An 18,989-nucleotide genomic window follows, 5' to 3' on the forward strand; every position below is an offset into this window, starting at 1 on the left:
CCCTTCGCTAGCTACGCCTGTCATATCGTAGCCGAAAAGCTACACTTTTCACGAGCTATAAATCTTTATATGACAGGTGGCAGCTACAAATGTCACGGTGGTAGAACAATGGGCCCAGAAAAGCATGTTTACAATATGCGACTATGGCCATCGTACTCCGGCTTTAGAGCGAGAGATAATGCACTGATTTACGTGATGCATCAAGTATTGGATCGTTATCAAACGTCCGGACGACGCTACATTATCTGCAGGCCATGGTAGCCAAGGCTTCAAACGCGGCCCGGCGGCTGGAGAGTGTCGAGCGTTCACACCTTCTTCAAAAGGCAGCCGAGACACGGGACACCTTGAGCGTCGTACGCTCGTTCCGCGTAGAGAAGCGCTTCTGCGAACACTTCTACCGGCTGGCGGACGTAGAGATGCGGGCCCTGCTGGCGCTTTTCGACTGCTTACGTCACGTCCGTTTCCTCGGAGGGCTGTGCGGGTTCTTGGTCATAACCTCTGCCGTGGTCTTCACTCTGCTGGCCTCAGGACACGGCGGAGACGTGCATGCTGACGGGAGCGCCGTGGGACTTGCGCTGAGTTCATCTATGGGGGTGAGTTCACAGCCTTTGTTGTTTAAAGCAGTGCCGGGTATCTGAGCACTGTGAAGGAGGCGGCTTCTGAGTGATTTGTTACTTCGATTTCGGCGGGCTTGGAAAATAGGTGGCGTAAATCAACCACTGTAGAAATTGTAATATCCCTAATTTGCCACAAATTAATTGAATAATCAGATATATCGACAGTCTGTGCAAGCATATTTATTTTAGTGTAGGCAGAAAGCATACAGTTTCAGACTGCACTAAAACTAACTGGTGAAAATTTGACTGCGCCAAAAGGACTTAAAAGTTCGGAATGCTGCAGATGTTTCGAACCAAGAAATCTGAAATCATAGCGAGTGGCACACTCCACTGAATAGTAATTTATGATGGCTATTTTTATTAGTAAATTTGTCGAGTTCATCTATCACTGCAAGAGAGAGGTAGCGTACTTCTCGTGAACCCGGATACTTAATGATGAATTCTGCTTCCAAATATCGCAAACCTTAAACAGATATTGTTATTTACTATAGCGATAGAAGTGAACCATAAATCTCTGTTCTTGCATGCTTAGTTATAATTGAGAAGGAGACTAAGAACGAAACGTTCTATGCCACCACTCCTATCAGAAAACCTTCTTCATGCACTGCCTTTCATTCAGATCAACTTTTGATATTGTTTCAGATTTCTTTGCTGATCATAGGATCTACTATCAGCGTCTTCGTTTTCACCCTAACATTTGTCTCCTTCGAACGCTGCCTTGAATACACTCGGCTGCCTGCGGAGGTAAGTTCTTGTGGAAGGTTCCCAATTTTAAGATAGTACCAACTTAGGTCTCTGGTAATAGGACCCTGACAAGTGTGTTGTTCAGCATGCCCAAATTGTACTGTGCACCAGTCAGTATCTCGTGTTAGAGATGTGCAGTCACGGCCAAAATATTACAAAGTCCGCTTCGGCGATCAAAGTGCCCGCGTGTAGCGCCCAGTAAAAATGAGCTGGCACCTCATGCATAACCTAGAAAATTCCTCTGGTGACCACCACAGTAAGCGGGAGAAACTTTCCTGTCATCTGAAGTAACGTGTGAGAATAGCCCAAACACCCAAGCGAGCTCCATAATATTCTTGCTGCACCTGCACACCTGAAATGATTCGGAAGTGGCAGCAAAGCACCACACAACCTAAAGCCCCTTCGTCGTGACCATCCCTCGCCTATCCCCTATCGCGTAACGAAGACTATCAGATATTTTAGGTGTTATAATAGATCTCTTTGGCGAGCTGGCAGCCCTTACGCCACGGGTAAAGGCAAAATGGTTTCTGCACGCTCCATAATTTGATGAACAGCTTTTAGTTGGGCTCCAGTCTTCACCCAGCACCAGAGGTGCGTGCTATCCTTTCGTGCATGGCCCGGCACATTCATGAAAAGCAAAGCGCTTGGCAGTCCCAACTCGCTAGAATGCAGGTTTACACGATATCCACTCTCTTTCTGCGCGCTCAGTCTCTCTCTCCAGTCCTCCAAAGCGTCTTATCTTTCTTTCCCGGCACTAAATTCTTTTATCAATCAAACCAATTTGCTTAGAACCTCAGCTTTGTCAACACGTTCATCTTTTGGCCCCCAGGCTTCACCAAGCTGCCCTTACGGCTAACTTAACGAGGGGCTCCACCAAGTCTGTTTGGTACGCAACTGGCTTAAAGTGAATGGAGACGCGAGTATCAAAAACCCTACCCTAAGCTTCTGACTGTACAATGCTGGCTATATATGGTATAACACGTTCTCTGAAAACTCTCTCAGGTTTTCTATAAAAAATAAATATCTACTGCTACCAAGTAGCCTGGACTATCATCCTTGTGAATGTAATTGTTGTAAACAGAAGTACGCATACGATCACTTATCAGCGAAAAATTACTTTAAATGCGACTGTTTTGCCTGCATATTGACAAGTTAAGCAGATCACGACAGTCAGTTCTTCATAGTCGCGGCGTGTTACCAAAATCGACACCTTTAATCGGAACCCAGAAGCGCCCGGCCACGTCTATGTTCACCGAAACGACGTCATGCGCAGCCTGTTTTGCTAATTTGTGTTTGCTAGTGATATGCCTCGCTGGCAAATATTTTATGATGTGGAATTTGCTGCTGTCTGGGCACAGCCCTTGTGTGTGTTCATTTTTATTTTACGAGGCGTTGGCAGTTTGTGAAACCTTTTCGTGCTGCCGTGTTCAGGCAGACGAGCCGGAAGGTTTCTGCAAAGGACTAAACAAGGCAACGCCGCAGGCCTGTGACTTGCTAAGTTCTTGCGGACCTGTCTCGGCCCACACACCCTGGCCCTCTCATGGAATGCTGGAGTTCGACCACTACACGGCATCTTATAGGCCGGGAAAATTACCTGACGCCCTTGCCAACGTGTGCTTCGTTGTGAACGCTCGCGAAAAGGCAAGTGCAGCTTAGCCAAGTGTGGGCCCGCTGTCAAATTAGATACCGATAACTGCACTCTAATTTCTACTCAGTACATTTTATTATGCATAACTAGTTCTCTAATTTTAACCCCTGCGTCGAGCCAGCAGCTAGAATTAAATAAAAAAGGCGTGTATTGAACTAAAAGAATCGCGAAAATTTTGGGCTAGTTCTCAGTTTAAGGTGCTTTTTTGACTAGTTGATATTGTTTCACCGTTCGAAGCACTAAGCGGGAGGGGAATCGGTATGGTGGCGGGGCCATGTAAATCAAAAGAACCTGTTTACAATCTGCCCAAAATTCTGTCTTCTGTGATGCCATTTTTTAAACTGCCCATGCGTGCATCGAGTGTTCTGATTTGTTTTATTCACAAACCTGTACAGATCAATAATTTATTGATATTATGTGGCTGCTGCGAAAACTGCCAAAAGCCTTCTTTCAGCTAAATAATAAAATCTTTCAAATAAATAAAAAATAAATAAAAACTGCCTTTCCAGGTTGGCATTGTCGGCCGCACCGGAGCCGGAAAATCATCGCTGTTTATGGCACTTCTCCGGGTCTTGAACCCAACCCACGGGAGCATCCGAATTGACGGTGTCGACATCGCATCCGTTCCCCTCCGCACCCTGCGCTCAGTAGTCACCATAATCCCTCAGGCAAGGAAGTTTTCGCTACATCCTTCAAAGCGCGGAAGTCTATCTTCTCATGAAAAATTGTAATTAGTTGTCTAGCGGGTATGACACGGGGCCTCGATCCGCACAAGAAGTTCGGCAAATTCAGGAAAGTAAGGATATGACTGCCTTGGTGTTTGTGGCAGCTAAACGAGAAGTAGTATAGTGGAGCAACCTAATGAAATTGCAAATGATATGGCCGTGTCTTGTCAGAAGTAGTTAAACGACAATAACAGCTGTGGAAGAACTAGGACGAGGGGCTGAAGACACAGCCAGCGCCCATGTTTTATATTTGGCATTTGCATCTGTGCCCTGCTTTCACTGTAGTTTAACATGAGCCATCTAACACACATGAGTGTCCTTTTCCAGCCCCTTATTTATTAAAGGGTAGTGCTTTGAAAACGATTACTGTACAATGTGGCCGACTTTGGGATGTCCATTTAAAACATTTATTTATTTATTTATTTAGAACATACTGCAGGCCTACAGTAGGCCCAAGCAGGAGGGGCGAATACATAATATATGCAAAAAAGAACAGGTTTAGCAAAATTGAAAAATGCTAAATACAAGTTGTAACACAAAATACAGCAATAAATACAAGGCTCAGATGCAAAATACAAAAAGTAAACGTAGAAATAAATGGCTCTTAAATTAAATGCTGTGAATAAAACGCACTTAGGATTCAAGATAGAAAACTGCAATGCGCTCAATGCCTGCCGGTGGATGTGAGCAATTTGTAACAGTGCACTAAGGCTCGACCCTTTCTTGCTGTGCTCCCGAACTCTGCAGCGCCTTTCGGTGATCTTGCTGTATTCAATTAATGTCTTCGAAAATTGTTCAGCTGGTTTATGCCAGCAGCGAATTTTCAGAACCTCATGTGCACTGGATCATTCATTCGGAAAGAATGTACTGCTCCTTCAAGTCCTGTAACGTTTCATAATTCTGGCGAAAATGTTATGAGAATCCACAGATTATAACCTATGGGACATGAGATCAAATCCATATGGTTTTTTTAAGTTTTTCTTGGGACTTGCACATGACTATCATCAGACGCGCTTGACTACATCCGAAGCAAGCATGCATTTGGAGTTTTGCTCATGCAGTGTTCGTAAAGGTTTTGTAGGGTATACACGGTTCCAGTAGGACGCATATGGGAAACAAAAAGCTTTAAAAATCTTCGCACGTAACGTTGAAGAATGGATGAGATTAAAGCGGCAGTTGAATGCTTTCAAATTTTTTGTCATTTACGAAGGAGTACTGCGACTACAGAACGACAGCAAATTTTCCGTATAGACTGAATATGTTAAGATATGGTCAAGGTTCATATATCGGCCTGTTTTGTACTTGTGCTCATTGAACAAATCTCATTGTAGACTTTTCACGAGACCTTTTTTAGGTTCCAGTAACAACTTACTTAAATTTACATATACTGAGCAGAGCAAAAACTCGTTTCCTTTAGTTGACAGGTATTTTTTCTCGTGTGGCACACTTTTATAAAATATGTTGAAATATATTCTGTGTCGGCACTTAAGCGTATCCAGACTATTCAAACATCCCATCGAATCAGTGGTACCGACAAGAATAATGTGCTGCATATTGCGATCAAGCTCTCGTATGACGGCGTCTTCCGTTACTGATCCACTGGTTTAACTCGAATGTCGAGCCCCCGACTTTCGTCGTTAACGTAAGACGATGTGAAATTTGTATATTTTTCTTACATTGCCTCAGGACCCAAGCCTGATGCGTGGCACCCTGCGCGATGCCCTGGACCCTACTCGCAGTCACTCTTACCAAGAAGTGTGGAATACGCTGCAGCAAGTACACCTGGCAGATTTCGTTTCGCGTCATCCGGACAACTTGTTATTGGAGGTTGGAGACGCCGGCAGCAACCTCAGGTACAATACCTAGACTGCCATCGCAGCCCTTGCAGAGGAAACATTAAAGTTTTAAAATCATCAGAAAACAGAGCCGTCAAGGCACAGCCACTCGCATATTGATTTAGCCTCCAACCGGCAGCGTCAGGCGTTGAAAAAGTTGCTGAAGGTTTCGCATTCTTCGGATCTTCACCTTTAAAGCATTCGCATAAACGAAAACCTAAAAAAATTCAGTCATTATGTATTGTACAGGCAGTATGCAAGCATACGTACAGCCCCCATCAAAAGTATACAGCCCAAGGGGTTTGGTTCTAAGCTGTTTAGCGGCGCCCCCTAGCATTCGTAGCAGTCCAAATCTTTGGAAAATTAAGGATGCGTAGCCATTACTCTTTCGAGAGATTACGGTCGCTGAGCGTGCATAGCGAGGCTGACTACAGGCCTCACAAGCAAACCCCCTGGGCTGTATACTTCTGACGGGGGGTGTATATGATGATGCAATGCCGTACTTTCTTTCTCAGCGTACTGTGCAAACGATCAGTACGTCATTTTGGGCCCTTAGCATAGTGAATCTATACGACCAATATCGATAATAATCAATGAATCACTGCCTGCTGCGGGGCAATAAATTGTTACTCCTTACGGGTTTATGGGTTTACTGGGGTTTAACGTTCTAAAGCTACTCGGGCTGTGAGGGACGCCGTAGTGGAGGGCTCCGGAAATTTCGATCACTTGTGGTTTTTTGACGTGCACTGACATCGCACGGTACACAGGCATTTAGAATATCGCCTCCATCAAAATTTGACCGCCGCTACTGGGTTCATAACCAATTCTTTCAGGTCAGCAACCGAACACTATAACCCGTGAGCCACCGCGGCGACCATTGCTCCTTACATAAGTGTCGCGGAAACCACAGCACGAGCAAATTACGCTTCCTTGTGGTTATATGCTATGTATCTTTATGAATAAGGCAAAATTGTTCAGAGCTCAATTATTTGGTAGCGCTCAGAGCTCTGCAATAAATACAATGAGGAAGTAGCAGTGCAGCATCTTTAGGCTTTAAATTTGTGAATGCAACAGGCGTACAAATTACCTTGAGCGTTTCCCCTGATGAATACTTACTGGAATATTAAATATTTGGTGGTAATTTCTTGCTCCAGTGTCCTCACGGCATTTCTTAAAAGAACATTATTAATTCCATACGCTCGTTACAGTTATATTGTCTTATATTTATAGCACTCATAGTTACATTGACATTCGTGCGAAAAAGGCTTTCACAAGAGCCCAGTATTATGGTAGTCGCATTTTCTCTATAAAAACAATGTTAAACTCTGCGCTTGTGCGATTTTGTTTTATTTCGAATGATGCGCAGTACATGCAAATAGGTTAGTTGTGATTTGATAGCTCGAAAAAAGACGTCAAGAAGATACGCTTGTACTCTGTTCAAGTCTATCACCTTTTCTTATTATTGCCCCGCCGCGGTGGCTCAGTGGTTATGGCGCTCGGCTGCTGGCCCTAAAGACGCGGGTTCGATTCCTGCCACGGGGGCCGAATTTCGGCGGAGGCAAAGTTCTAGAGGCCCGTGAACTGTGCGATGTCAGTGCACGTTAAAGAACCCCAGGTGGTCGAAATTTCCAGAGCCCTTCACTACGGCGTCCCTCATAGCCTGAGTCGCTTTGGGACGTTAAGCCCCAATAAACCAAACCAAACCTTTTCTTATTTCTGCGCTCACACACCCTTCCCGCTGCGTGCATGGTTTTTTTGCATGTTCTAACTGAAACTTGTCCGTTCGAACATTAGCAAGTTGTAATGTTGACTTGTGATAAGAAATATAGGTTCTCAGGCGCTGATACATGACGGTTCTCTGTATTCATCCGAAAACTCCCAAACGGGAAATCCGCAGTGCCGGGCAGCGCCAGCTCGTGTGCTTAGGCAGGGCCCTGCTTCGCCGACCCCGGGTGCTGCTGCTGGACGAGGCCACGTCCCACATGGACGGAGATACGGACAGGCTGGTGCAGAACACGCTGAGGGACAGCTTCGCCCACTGCACAGTGCTGGCCATTGCGCACAGCCTTGAAACCGTGCTCGACTACGACAAGTAAGTGGGCTTGGATGCTGACAGAAGGACACGACACAGTGAAAAGTGTTGTTACACTGAGGCTTCCTGTTCTCCGTAGCCGAAATCGGTGTGATTGCGAGTGCGATAACCTGCCCCGCTAAGAACAAGCTAAAGGTGTCTTCCAACAACTGACAAAGGATAGCCCTTCCAACAGAAATAAAAGTATAGCAGCACTTGACCATCATACATATTTCCTTAGTTATCACTATAGACTTTACGATGGAAATAATAACAACAAATCCAAAAATCAATCATGCGTCACTCTTTAGGAGGCATAAAACAACTACTGGTGGAACCATTGCCGATTAAGAAATTTAGAAACTGTAACGTTGACGGCCAAAAGATTATCAATTCATTTAAGTTGACTAATCGTCTAATTATTTGTCCATGTGAGATAACCCCTTTGCCAAAAGTAACCGAGCAACAGGTTTTTGCTTCTCAGCCGTGTAACGGAGCCTTTACGGTACCCTTACTTTACACAGATTCATAGCTTAAATTAAGGGCTGCCGTAAGTGCTTGGCTACTTGGCTAAAAAACGAACCACCTCTGCCTGGTCACTTTTGGGAAAGGCTGTAGATAATATCTGCCTTGCGGCAGCTCTAGAGCCCCACATGCGTATCTGTCGCAGTTTTTAAAATAAAAATCTCTCTTCTCATAGAAAGTTGTTGTCATGGACAAGTACTACACCAGGGTGGCCAAATCCTGCTCTGGTTAGGGAGTGCCTTGTCAGTTCTCGTCATCCAGATAAGGCCGCACCCCAGGCCCGGTTATACAATTCCATCGAGACGCTGAGTTTTCTTTTTTTTTTCAAAGCCGGTGAAGAATAGTGCGGCACCGGTATTCGAACCCTGATCCTACTGCAAGCGAGGTGGACGCTATACCTCTACGCCATCGATGCCACCCCTTATCCCACAAGCGAAAAGGATACAACAGCTGAATTTTACCGGTACTGATCTTTGGGGCAGAAACTTGGAGGCTAACGAAGAAGGTTCAGCTTAAGTTAAGGACAGCGCATCGAAATATGCAAAGAAAAATGATAGGTGTAACATGAACAGACAGAAAGCGGACAGAGTGGGTGAGGGAACAAACGCGGGTTAATGACATCCTAGTCGAAATCAAGAGGGAGAACTGGGTTTTTCAGGGCATGCAATGCGAAGGCAAGATAACCGCTGGTCCTTAAGGCTAACATAGCGAATTTCAAGGGAAGGCAAGCCTAGCAGGGGGCGGCAGTGAATAATGTGGTCGGATAACATTAAGAAGTTTGCAGGGACATGGTGGCCTCAGCTGGCAAAGGACAGAGTTAAACACAGAGAATTGCGAGTGGCTTTTGTACCGCAGTGGGCATAGCCAGGCTGATGATGATGATGATGAAAGAATAAAAAAACTCTCGGTATAGAAAACAGACTGATAGGTGCGTGAATAAGAGGCCCAGAGAGGACTCATGTCTTAATACCTCGGGGTGTTTTCAACACTGTCACCCTTTTCAAAAATAAATTCCTGTTGGCACAAAAAATGATGTAGGCGTGTAACATTCACATCATCAAGAATCCTTGCATAAGTCTCCGCTTAAATATACTACCCGAGAAAAGGAAGAAAATTTAGTTAGTGAGGGTTACTTCTTGCAGTAATAAAGCGGAGATCTAGAAAGGCGTGTTTGCACAGGTATTTACATTTTGGTGTTATTTCCTGTCAAAGTGTTTACTTTCATTTTGGACTCGCACACCCCGGGTGGTTGAGAGTTTTATATGTAGCTTCATTTAGAGGGCGGGGCAGGGGTCTTTTATTTTCGCCTTTAATCTACACATTTTTCCTTCCCTTCTTTCGTGTTCGTCGACAGCGATGTTTAGGACGATGAATACTTCTTTTCGGTTCTTACTCCTATCCTATTTTTCCCGGTGTAGGAGCAAATCTAGGAAGCATTATTTGTGCCGCGCACTTTGGACAGAGTTTGAAGTGCGTTAAAAACAGCCAGCCTTCTCAGTCAGTCGCAGATATTATGTTTCCTGCTTTCAAAGTTATGCAGTATTGTCACGTCGCTGGATAACAGCACAGACGCAGGCGTGGACAACAGAAAAAATGCTGGCGTGAAACTCAGTTTATATGGCTGACGCGCCCACAAAGAGCTGAACATCTATGCGGCTGCGATACCAGCAACTGCATTGAGCCTCAGTGATCAAAATCACCATTGCTCTCTGCCAACGCAAAGGAAAGTAGACGAATAATGCTGCTCAGTTAGAGTGAGAAAAGCGCCTATGATATTCTCAAGCAACTCAGACAGAGTTGCGCACGGCTGACGCGCCCACAAAGAGCTGAACATCTATGCGGCTGCGATACCAGCAACTGCATTGAGCCTCAGTGATCAAAATCACCATTGCTCTCTGCCAACGCAAAGGAAAGTAGACGAATAATGCTGCTCAGTTAGAGTGAGAAAAGCGCCTATGATATTCTCAAACAACTCAGACAGAGTTGCGCACGGCTGCAATCATTCCACAGTTATTCTGATTGCCTCTCGCGCCAAAAACTGGTAAGGCCGCGTGACTTCGGCTTCGAACCTAAACAAACACTACGAAACTTTACACCATTTCACTCCTCTTAATTAACTATTGATAACCTATGCTCTACATCAGTAAGAAAGTAAAAAAAATTAACAACGAGAAGGAAAACAGAAAGAGTACGTTAGGACCTATAATATGCCTTTACGCGCTCATCGCGCACAAATTATGGCTGTACGCAGCGCTGCTGCGATACTGTCGCTCGCTCTGGTCAAGTTTTCGTATTCTGAGAAGGACCATGTAAAGGGAAGAGTAGTGGTGCAAAAGTTTTTCCTTCAGTCAGCAGTGCGAAATCACCTTTTCTAAGCCCATGCTAGGTCACCTGGCTTGTATCCTCTTACATCGACGTAGATTGTAGCGTCGTGCGTCTGTGCGTCTGTGCGCTGCTCGTGTTTGTTCTATGCCTGGCGAGCTGTCGGGCCTCTAAATTTTTGCGCGCTGTATGTAAGGGGTGACGTCCATTTTTTAGAGCGAAAGTTTTGGCACTCCAGGTGCAATTCACTTTCGCCTTGCTTTGCGTGTTTTACTCTGAAGCCCGACGAAGGTCAAACCAGCACACACCCCAAAGACTAACAATGTATGACTGTGTCTTCCTGCGCATAGCCATGATATGCCTGTATACCAAGGACATAGCTAATGACCAGCAACCATGTGACCAAGGACCGGTGGTCACTTGACCTTTGATCTTTAGACCTGAAATTCGCATCGCCTGATGTGACGTCATGTGATGACCAGTGGTCATTTCACCTTTCGCCTTAACCTTTGACACCTGATGAAGCCAAACTTTAATCGAACAATGTAGCCCTGTAAAACCATGCAAAACAAAGCTTTGGCTCATCTATTAGGTTTAGCCGGGTTAAACTTCAGCCAATTTTTTTTGGTTACTTGCGGCAGCATGGCTTTAAGCGTAGTCGTAGCCACCCCTGTACTGCATTTGGCTTCTCTGTATGAAGTTTTCTTTTCTTCACCAATCTGCTCTTCACTGGCTTCTCTATAACAAAAACGTGGTGCCTTTTGACGTGCGTGCTTTTATTTCTTTATCTTCCTTTACAGTCATGTTTCTTTAGAACATTGTACCGTAACACTGATACTACCCATTAATTGGTATAGTTTCCTACGAGTCGTGTGCATAGCACTTCAATTCTTAATTCCACACGGGGGCTGGCAGGCCCTTCTCGTTCGCAACTGCAGCGTGTCGATACAAACCGAGGTGACAGCGGCGACACGGAGCTCAGTGAAGAAGTCCGGCGTGTAGTTGGCGTAACGCAAGGGGTCCTTTACTTTACGTGGTAACTTCCCAGGCAGCACAACAACATTGGCCGAACGTCGCGCAAGTGTTGGCAAAACTTGGCACGAACATCGGTCCTACACTGGCATTTGGGCCGAGCGCTACCACTTCACACATTGGTCTTACTTTCATGCCAGTTTTGGGCCAACGCTCGGCCGATCAAGCGGCCAACGCAGTCCCGATGTTCGTTCTGCAGCATGGACCAGCAAAGGTCTCATACTGGCATCCAACTTTCAAACATTGGTAGCCAACTTTCAAACATTGGTAGCCAGCTTTCGAATAATGGTTTCCAGCTTTCGAATATTGGCATCCAGCTTTCGAATAATGGTTTCCAGCTTTCGAATAATGGCATCCAGCTTTCGAACGCTGGCACATGCAATTAACCCACTCGCCATTGACCGGCACTGTGGATAGATGTACATACAGGGTGCGAAAGAATTCCAGAAAAAAGACCCGTTTATTGCTTTGAGTTACAAGAATCACGCTTTAGCGCACACAGGATGGTTTGCGCTACCACCAGCCACCCTGGGGAGTAAAGAAAGGGGCCCAAGAGCATGGTGGCAGAGGCTGTGGGAAAACAATTTATTTTCAAGTTTGGTGAGTGCCGATCAGGTTGGACAAAGCATCTCGGCAAGCTGCTGCGGCACGGCTAAGGCATCCATAAAGCGCTCAACGGAGCTGTCCTCCAGTGAACTGATCAGTCATATCCGAAGTAATCGTTGCACTCCACTTGCAAGGGGGCTGCTGGACGGCATTCAAACAAATTCCTCGTCCAGTTCTTGCACGATGGCCTCACGAAGTGCCAAGCCTGCAAAGAGATGCATGATGTCATGGTAAGTTGAATTATGGCCATCACAGAACAAAAACAAACATAACATAACAAGCATAACAAAGATAACACCGAATTTTGTGAAACACAGTAATCGTGAAGACACTAGCAACATATTTTACAGGATAATTTTTAATTTATTCTTAAGAACCAGCCCCACATTAGTTGCACAAAGTGGAATTTAATTTACTAAACTTCCCTTACACCAAATGGTTTAATTTAGTTTAATGCGTCGTGTCGCACTCCCAGTAAATATATTGAATGCGAGATAAGGAAATTAATGTGATATTGAAAACAGATTAATGTATTATTTTGTTTTAATATCATAACTTGTGTCTCTAAATTGCGAGGTAATTTTTTATTCCAGTAAATATGCACAGGTTGTAGCGTCTCTTCCACATGGACGTCAAAACAACATTTTTGATTAGTTTTATTTAATGGGGTCAAAAATGCGGCTTGCGACTTTTGACGAAATACGCTGAACGCAAGGAACTCAGGGCACCTTTGTTTTACCTTAGTTGCTTCGCATGCATGCTATAGTTGGATTCGAAACTGCAACTTGAAAACCACACAAAAATACTAGTCTGATAGTCCAGAGTAATGCCCTTTTTCATTGCGAGAGAACTTGGGCAAAAGCTTTAACCAGTAATTGCGGATTTTCTATTGAGTCTGCAAGAGTAGAAGGCAAAAAGAAACACTACGGAAGTATTACACATATCCTTACCAACTAGTCTGCAGTGGAAAATTAATTAAGCGGTTCTGATCTCCGTCGTGCATAAGCGGTAAAGGACATATTCCCGAATGCATCCTATCTCAATTCATATGAGTTCAAACCCGCTGTTAGCCAAAGTAGTGAATCTTTAGTGAGTTCATCTCACCAAAGACGGAAAATTAAATTCTCACCATTCGGCCACAATTCCACTGCGCACGACGTCAAGCAAGCCATTTCGCAATGAGAGTGGGTACACAGAAGTCGTCCTCGTGCTTTTTGGCTCGCTCTCTTCTCCTGCCGAAAAAATAAAGGCGCATGTAGTCAAAGCAACATTTACTACAAAAACCACTTTAACTTCCAGACGTATATCAAGATAAAAGAGTTTTAGTACTTACAAAAGATCTTGCAGGCGGTACGAACAGCGTCGGAGCTCTCCTAATATATGAGTGTGGCTTTTCGCGTGCGCAGACTATGAACGGTGCTAGCTCGAGTGTGCATGCATTTTCGTCGCGTTGGTTTGCACGTGGTTGAGCTCCGCCGTGCACTCAAGAATGTCTTATTGTGATGAGTCGCGCGGTTCCAAGACGAGCAGTGGAGACGATGGTGTGGGGGGGGGGTAGGGGTAGGCTGGAGGGGAGAGAGGAATTTTCCTTTACACAGGTTTTGCGGTTCCGAGAAAAGTCCTCGAGCTGAAAGGTGGAGACAGGGAGGTGGAGGAACAGCGAAGCGCGTAGCTGCGCGCGAGGGAAAACAGGTTTGACAAAGTGACAACCAAAAAGAAAAAATAGCGCTTCGCGGGGTGGGGTGTTAGCCCGCTACCTGGAAAAGGGCACGGCCGGGAGAACAGGTGGGGAGATATTGGACTTGAAGACTTGAAAGAGAAAGGGAAAGAGGCCAAAACACGTGAAAAGGGTTTGGAATTTTTGGAGAATGAGTCACATGGCCACAGGCAGTACAGAAAGGAATATCTACAAGAGAGAAGTGGATGGGAAACACGGAAGCGTCAAAGTATTGCTACAAAGCTGCAGCAAAAGCCTGAAAATTTTGAAGTGAAAAACTTGGAGCTTCAAGATGCATTTCGACAAAACGACTTGAGACACTCGCGTATTTTGTGGGGCCGTATGATGTGGCTTCTGTTAGTTCAAGATAGCTTAAAATGTTACCACATAATAACAAAAATATAAAGCAAAAAAAAATATCCAAGCAGAATGCGCGCTCTTTCATAGTTTCATGTACCGTACATGCGCCAAACAAGCTAGGTTAACATGCGTCTAACGCCAGTTGTCAGTCCATTTATTCAGTGGTCGTCGAAGAATCCTCAAATTGTTTGTTGATGTGGAAGTTTCGCGCAAAAAAAGCAAAAACAAACTAAGGCATGTTGAATTGTGGTTCGCAACTACTTTCGACGGTTTTCATCAATAAAGGTCACGTTCGAAAGAAAAAAAAACTTGCGAGTAAATATGCAAGGACGTGAGCAAAAGCTATATTGCCCCCAATGCAAATTACGCAACAGAAGAATAAAATGGTCAAAAACAACAATTTCCAACACAACGATTTGCAGAAAAGGAAGGAAATAGCAAATCAGAAAACACGGGAAAGGCGCAATCACAGGGCACGACGTAGGGAAGCGTAGGAATCGCTTAGCACGTGTCCGCGTGCGTTTATGAAGCACCCGCCTAATATTTCACGAGCGCAACGCATAATTCGAAATTACGAGGCGACTGCTTCGTTTCTGGACGTTGCCAAAACTGAGCACAATTTCGGTTTAGCGAATGCACTTGCGCTAATCTATTACGTTTGTATCGCGATCTCCCTGAAGCAGACACCAGCTGCGCACTGCGGCAGTGAATTCCTAGAGCAAATAAAAAAAAGTGATTTTTTTATTCCAAAAATTTAATCAAATGAAACTTATTTGATTTTTGTTGAAGGCACCTGTTCACAATTTTTGTTGAAGGCGTCTCGGGTGTAATCAGAACGTTAATTCTGATCAACAGGACTTCGATTGCAATTCTAAACGTATTATTGCTGCTAACTGCGCAACCAGAGTGCAGTTTTTCCAACGGAATCATGGGTAGCTTTGCTCACAAACTGCAAAAGTGTTCGGTTAAAATATAATAATAAATAAAACCAAATCTTTGAACTCGCATGTTTTAGCGCGTTCGAAAATTATGAACTGCCGATATGGTACTTGACAATAAAACTAATTTTGAACCCATTTTAATGGACGACACAATGTTTACCAACGTTTGCCAGTATACTTTGAACACTGGATAAGCGGTGGTAATCCTAGGCCAATATAGCCAGCTCCCGGAAATGGCATAGCCAATTCTGGCAAAGAGTGGAACAACACTGGCTAACATGGCCCATGATAGCCATGATTCGATGATGGCACAGCCAGCAATGGCAAACAGCGGGGCAATCCTGGCTAACCTGGCCCATGATAGCCAGGATCTAATGAGGGCTCAGCCAATACTGGTAAAGCGACGGACAACCAGGGCCATTGTTGGATGTGCTAAGGAGTGGCACAACCAATATCGGATGCTCACTGGCAACCCTGGGCCTAGTTAGGGCCACGCTTTGCCAGTGGATTTCCAATATTGGCCCGCCGTCGTGTGCTACCTGGGTTGCTCGGCTCTGGCCGTGGTACTTTGTGCGAGCAGCCGCAGCGGTCTATTCTTCTGTGTACAAAATGGCCAACAACATGGCCGGGTTCACCTCGATGGAAGCAGAATGGGCGGCTCTGAGGCAGGTTCTCTAGAAGTTGCTTTGTTTGGCAGGGTTTGTTGAAGCATATGTAGGCCGGCGGGCTGTTGCGGTCGTTGGGGAGGTATTTTCATGTGGTTCCCGACGTAGGGCTGATGGAACGTTAGTTAGTTATATGGGGTTTTATGGCGCATAAGCAACTATGGCTATCATGCGCCAAACACAAACCATGGAACGCATTTTCCTCCTTACTACGGATGCGCGAGGGGTAGTTCTGGAGAGTGAAGCTCGACTCTTCGATGCTACAGACAGGCAGGTGCCGGCTTTTGACATTCTTATCCTAGTACGCATTTACGGTCAAATATTTGAGTAATAAATGTCAGAGACAGAACAGAAAATGGACCCGGAAGGGAGTTTTATATTTTTCCCATGTCTCTCAAGTTTTTCCTGCGTACTGCAGAGATTTCGAACTCCAAACTTGCATAGTGCGCTGAAAGAAACTGTAGACAAGCGGTGCGAGGACTGAAAGATGAAATGCTTAGTTCATGGTAGCTTCTGGATGATAAAGTGTAGAAAACTTAAGTACCTGACAAGTGATGCAAATAATTGCGGACAAGTAATTAACGTTTGCCAGAAATTTAAACGTTCAATGAGGTGACGTTAGGACAGAGGAGTGAGCCCGGAGTGAGACATATGAGAAGAAAGCGAAGGCCTGTCTTATCGGCGAAGTATGGAGCGGAGACTTTCGAACTTATTCCAATTTTTTGACGTCCACATGCTAACTGGGATACCAAACAGCGTAGCCATATTCTATAAACACATGGATAGGAATTTTCTATGTAAGCGACTTGGTACCTAGTGGAACAAGATGCAAAGTGCAGCGCTAGTATCCGAGTTTTTGGGGAGGTTTTGCAAGAAATCGGATCGATCAACAGAGGAATTAAAATTTAGCGTCCACTTTTTCTGCTAGAGAGGTAAAGACATGTCCTAAACCGCTGCACAGATTTCCCTGTTGTACTGACTTGCGTAACAAGCCTGAAGATGTGTTAGGTCCTTATAGTTCATGTTGCTTAGCTACAGTGGTCTGTAACATTTTCTTTCTCTGTAATGTGACAGGAAAAATATCACGTGCCCAAAATAGTGTCATTTATTCGGAAAATTTTATATTTTTACATGTAATGTAGGTGGCGAGACAGCAGGCTACGTTCCCCTTTTAAAGGTCACGGTGTCAATAAAGTATGATAAAAAATTACCAGAATATTGAAACCGCTGCTTTCAGTTTATTTCCATTATAAGCTGTGTTTTATTGATCTCTTTACTTGGTTTTTGCTGCCAAATTCATATTTTTTCCTTTCACAGATTTCATCCCTTGATAGCTGCAGCATTCTATGTAAATGCCATTTCTTTCCTTTCCTGCAGGATCTTGGTGATGGACGGAGGCAAGGTGATAGAGTTTGGTGACTCAAAGAGCCTTGCTGCGAACCCGAACTCAGAATACCATGGCATGCTGCGGCAGGCCGGGATAGCTTGAACTTTCTCTTTCCTTAACAAAGAGCTTTTCAAACTTGTGTTCGTGGTTGATTGGGAACACGGATAGAAAACACAATAAAACGCACTCGGATACACCTCTATAATTTGAATGCCTTGCAGTAATAAACACCGTGTCTTGTCACATGTTGTATAAGAGCACGCTCTGTTATTACTTCACGGCAGCGTTTAGCAGTTGCGGATGAAAATTCGACCATACGTTCCAACATGTCATTGGGAAAGCAAATGACCACAAAGCAGCTAGATTGACGGACTATTCAAGTGTATATTCTCTTAATTCTTCACCATGTTCGTGACAAGTTTACACTTGCAAAGTGTACGGCCATTACACTCTTGTTTCCTTCCTACCTTGTCCTTTGTTCGCGAAGAAAAAGACCGGCAGTAGATGCGGCATTTTTGGAGGCTTGAGGCACAAAAAATAGCTAATGGTTTTGCATGCGGAGCATGAGCAGTGTATATGGTGGCTTGACATGTTGCCATTCGTTCGGGAAGTGTGAAATATCTGTTTATGATTGACGTGCCAATGCAAATGGCAGCGGGGGATCTTTTTGTTTCGTTGCTTTGACAAGATTTCCTTGTGCTAATCCCCCAACCGCGACAACTAGCGAAGGAGACGTGTTCAGCATTATCAGAGAGCTTTAGTAAAGTAGTCTTTACGTGATTGTGCGCTTAGAGGAATAGTGCGTTCAGAGTGCACATGCGCCGCACTCCAAATAGACAAGCTTTAGCGCATTCATGCAAATTTCAGAAGTTAGTGTTGCGCCTCTTGTGCTCTTAACGAGAAAACATGGCGGTGCCTATCCAGCTCGAGTCGCCCGCTTCAGCGAATAAGGAATCGTTGCGGATCTGTTCGCCTCGTTCGCCGGTAAGTGTTGGTGCCGCTGCCTTTCGCTATGACTGACCTTGCTTCGACAACAAAATGTAAGCTGTAATTCAGCCCAGTTCTAGAGATACACTTCCCAATCTTGCGCTCTCAAGCCTAATGGGGCCTCTATCTGCGCAGCAACTGTCTGCAGTATACCCGGCACACAACATAACTACGTTAAAACTTTGCGAATGTGTTTTGTCTATTATTAATAACATAACACTACAAACAATAAATTAGCATGAATATTTTGAGCATCACTTTTGATTTGATGGAGAAATTAGAGGGGACGCTTAAGCTACCCCTTAACGTTAAAACGCGATGGCTGTATTTGATTAAAGCCTATATACAGAGAATTAGTGATCTCGACTGCACATTCATATCTACAAAAGAATGCTGAACTGGGCAAATTGGAGAGGATGAATGTTTGGAAAAATTATCGTGAAAGAAGAACGAGACGGAAGCAAGGAAACACGGTCAAGCGCCTGTCCGTGTTTTCTTGCTTCCGTCTCGTTCTTCTTTCGCGATGATTTTTCCAAACATACATTCATATATCCCTGAGAGTCTTCATACCACTCCTGGCGCTGCGGTGCAGCTGTTAAACGATCGGACACTGCCCTGCGATTGGAGGTCTTTAACGAGCTAGGATCGCTTCGTGGAAGAAATCCACAAGTGTTTCGAGGATACCGTTGCGAAATGGAAATGCGCAGAGCACACTTTGCTCCCGCGAGCGCAAGTGCCTGGTGGAACGTACACGACGTACACTGAAGAGGTGCTGAAGCTCGCAAGGTCCTGAATCCACGGATGTCC

At 44.8% G+C, this 18,989-nt stretch overlaps 1 protein-coding gene across 1 annotated transcript in view; it reads left to right on the plus strand.

Moving 5' to 3' along the window:
* Positions 1-17,360, plus strand: part of LOC149333415 (ATP-binding cassette sub-family C member 2-like) — a 58,993-nt gene extending 41,633 nt beyond the window's left edge. Inside the window, exons 16-22 of the mRNA XM_089557720.1 lie at positions 252-593; positions 1,260-1,361; positions 2,844-3,002; positions 3,519-3,677; positions 5,421-5,587; positions 7,467-7,661; positions 17,186-17,360. Of these exons, the coding sequence (XP_089413846.1) occupies positions 252-593; positions 1,260-1,361; positions 2,844-3,002; positions 3,519-3,677; positions 5,421-5,587; positions 7,467-7,661; positions 17,186-17,297 (1,236 nt within the window). The 3' untranslated portion in view covers positions 17,298-17,360. The remainder of the gene's footprint in view (positions 1-251; positions 594-1,259; positions 1,362-2,843; positions 3,003-3,518; positions 3,678-5,420; positions 5,588-7,466; positions 7,662-17,185) is intronic.
* Positions 17,361-18,989: the final 1,629 nt, after the last annotated feature.

This window comes from Amblyomma mixtum, chromosome 8 (assembly GCF_055824585.1).
Source record: "Amblyomma mixtum isolate Tamu chromosome 8, ASM5582458v1, whole genome shotgun sequence".
In the NCBI taxonomy this organism is placed as follows: Eukaryota; Metazoa; Arthropoda; class Arachnida; order Ixodida; family Ixodidae; genus Amblyomma; species Amblyomma mixtum.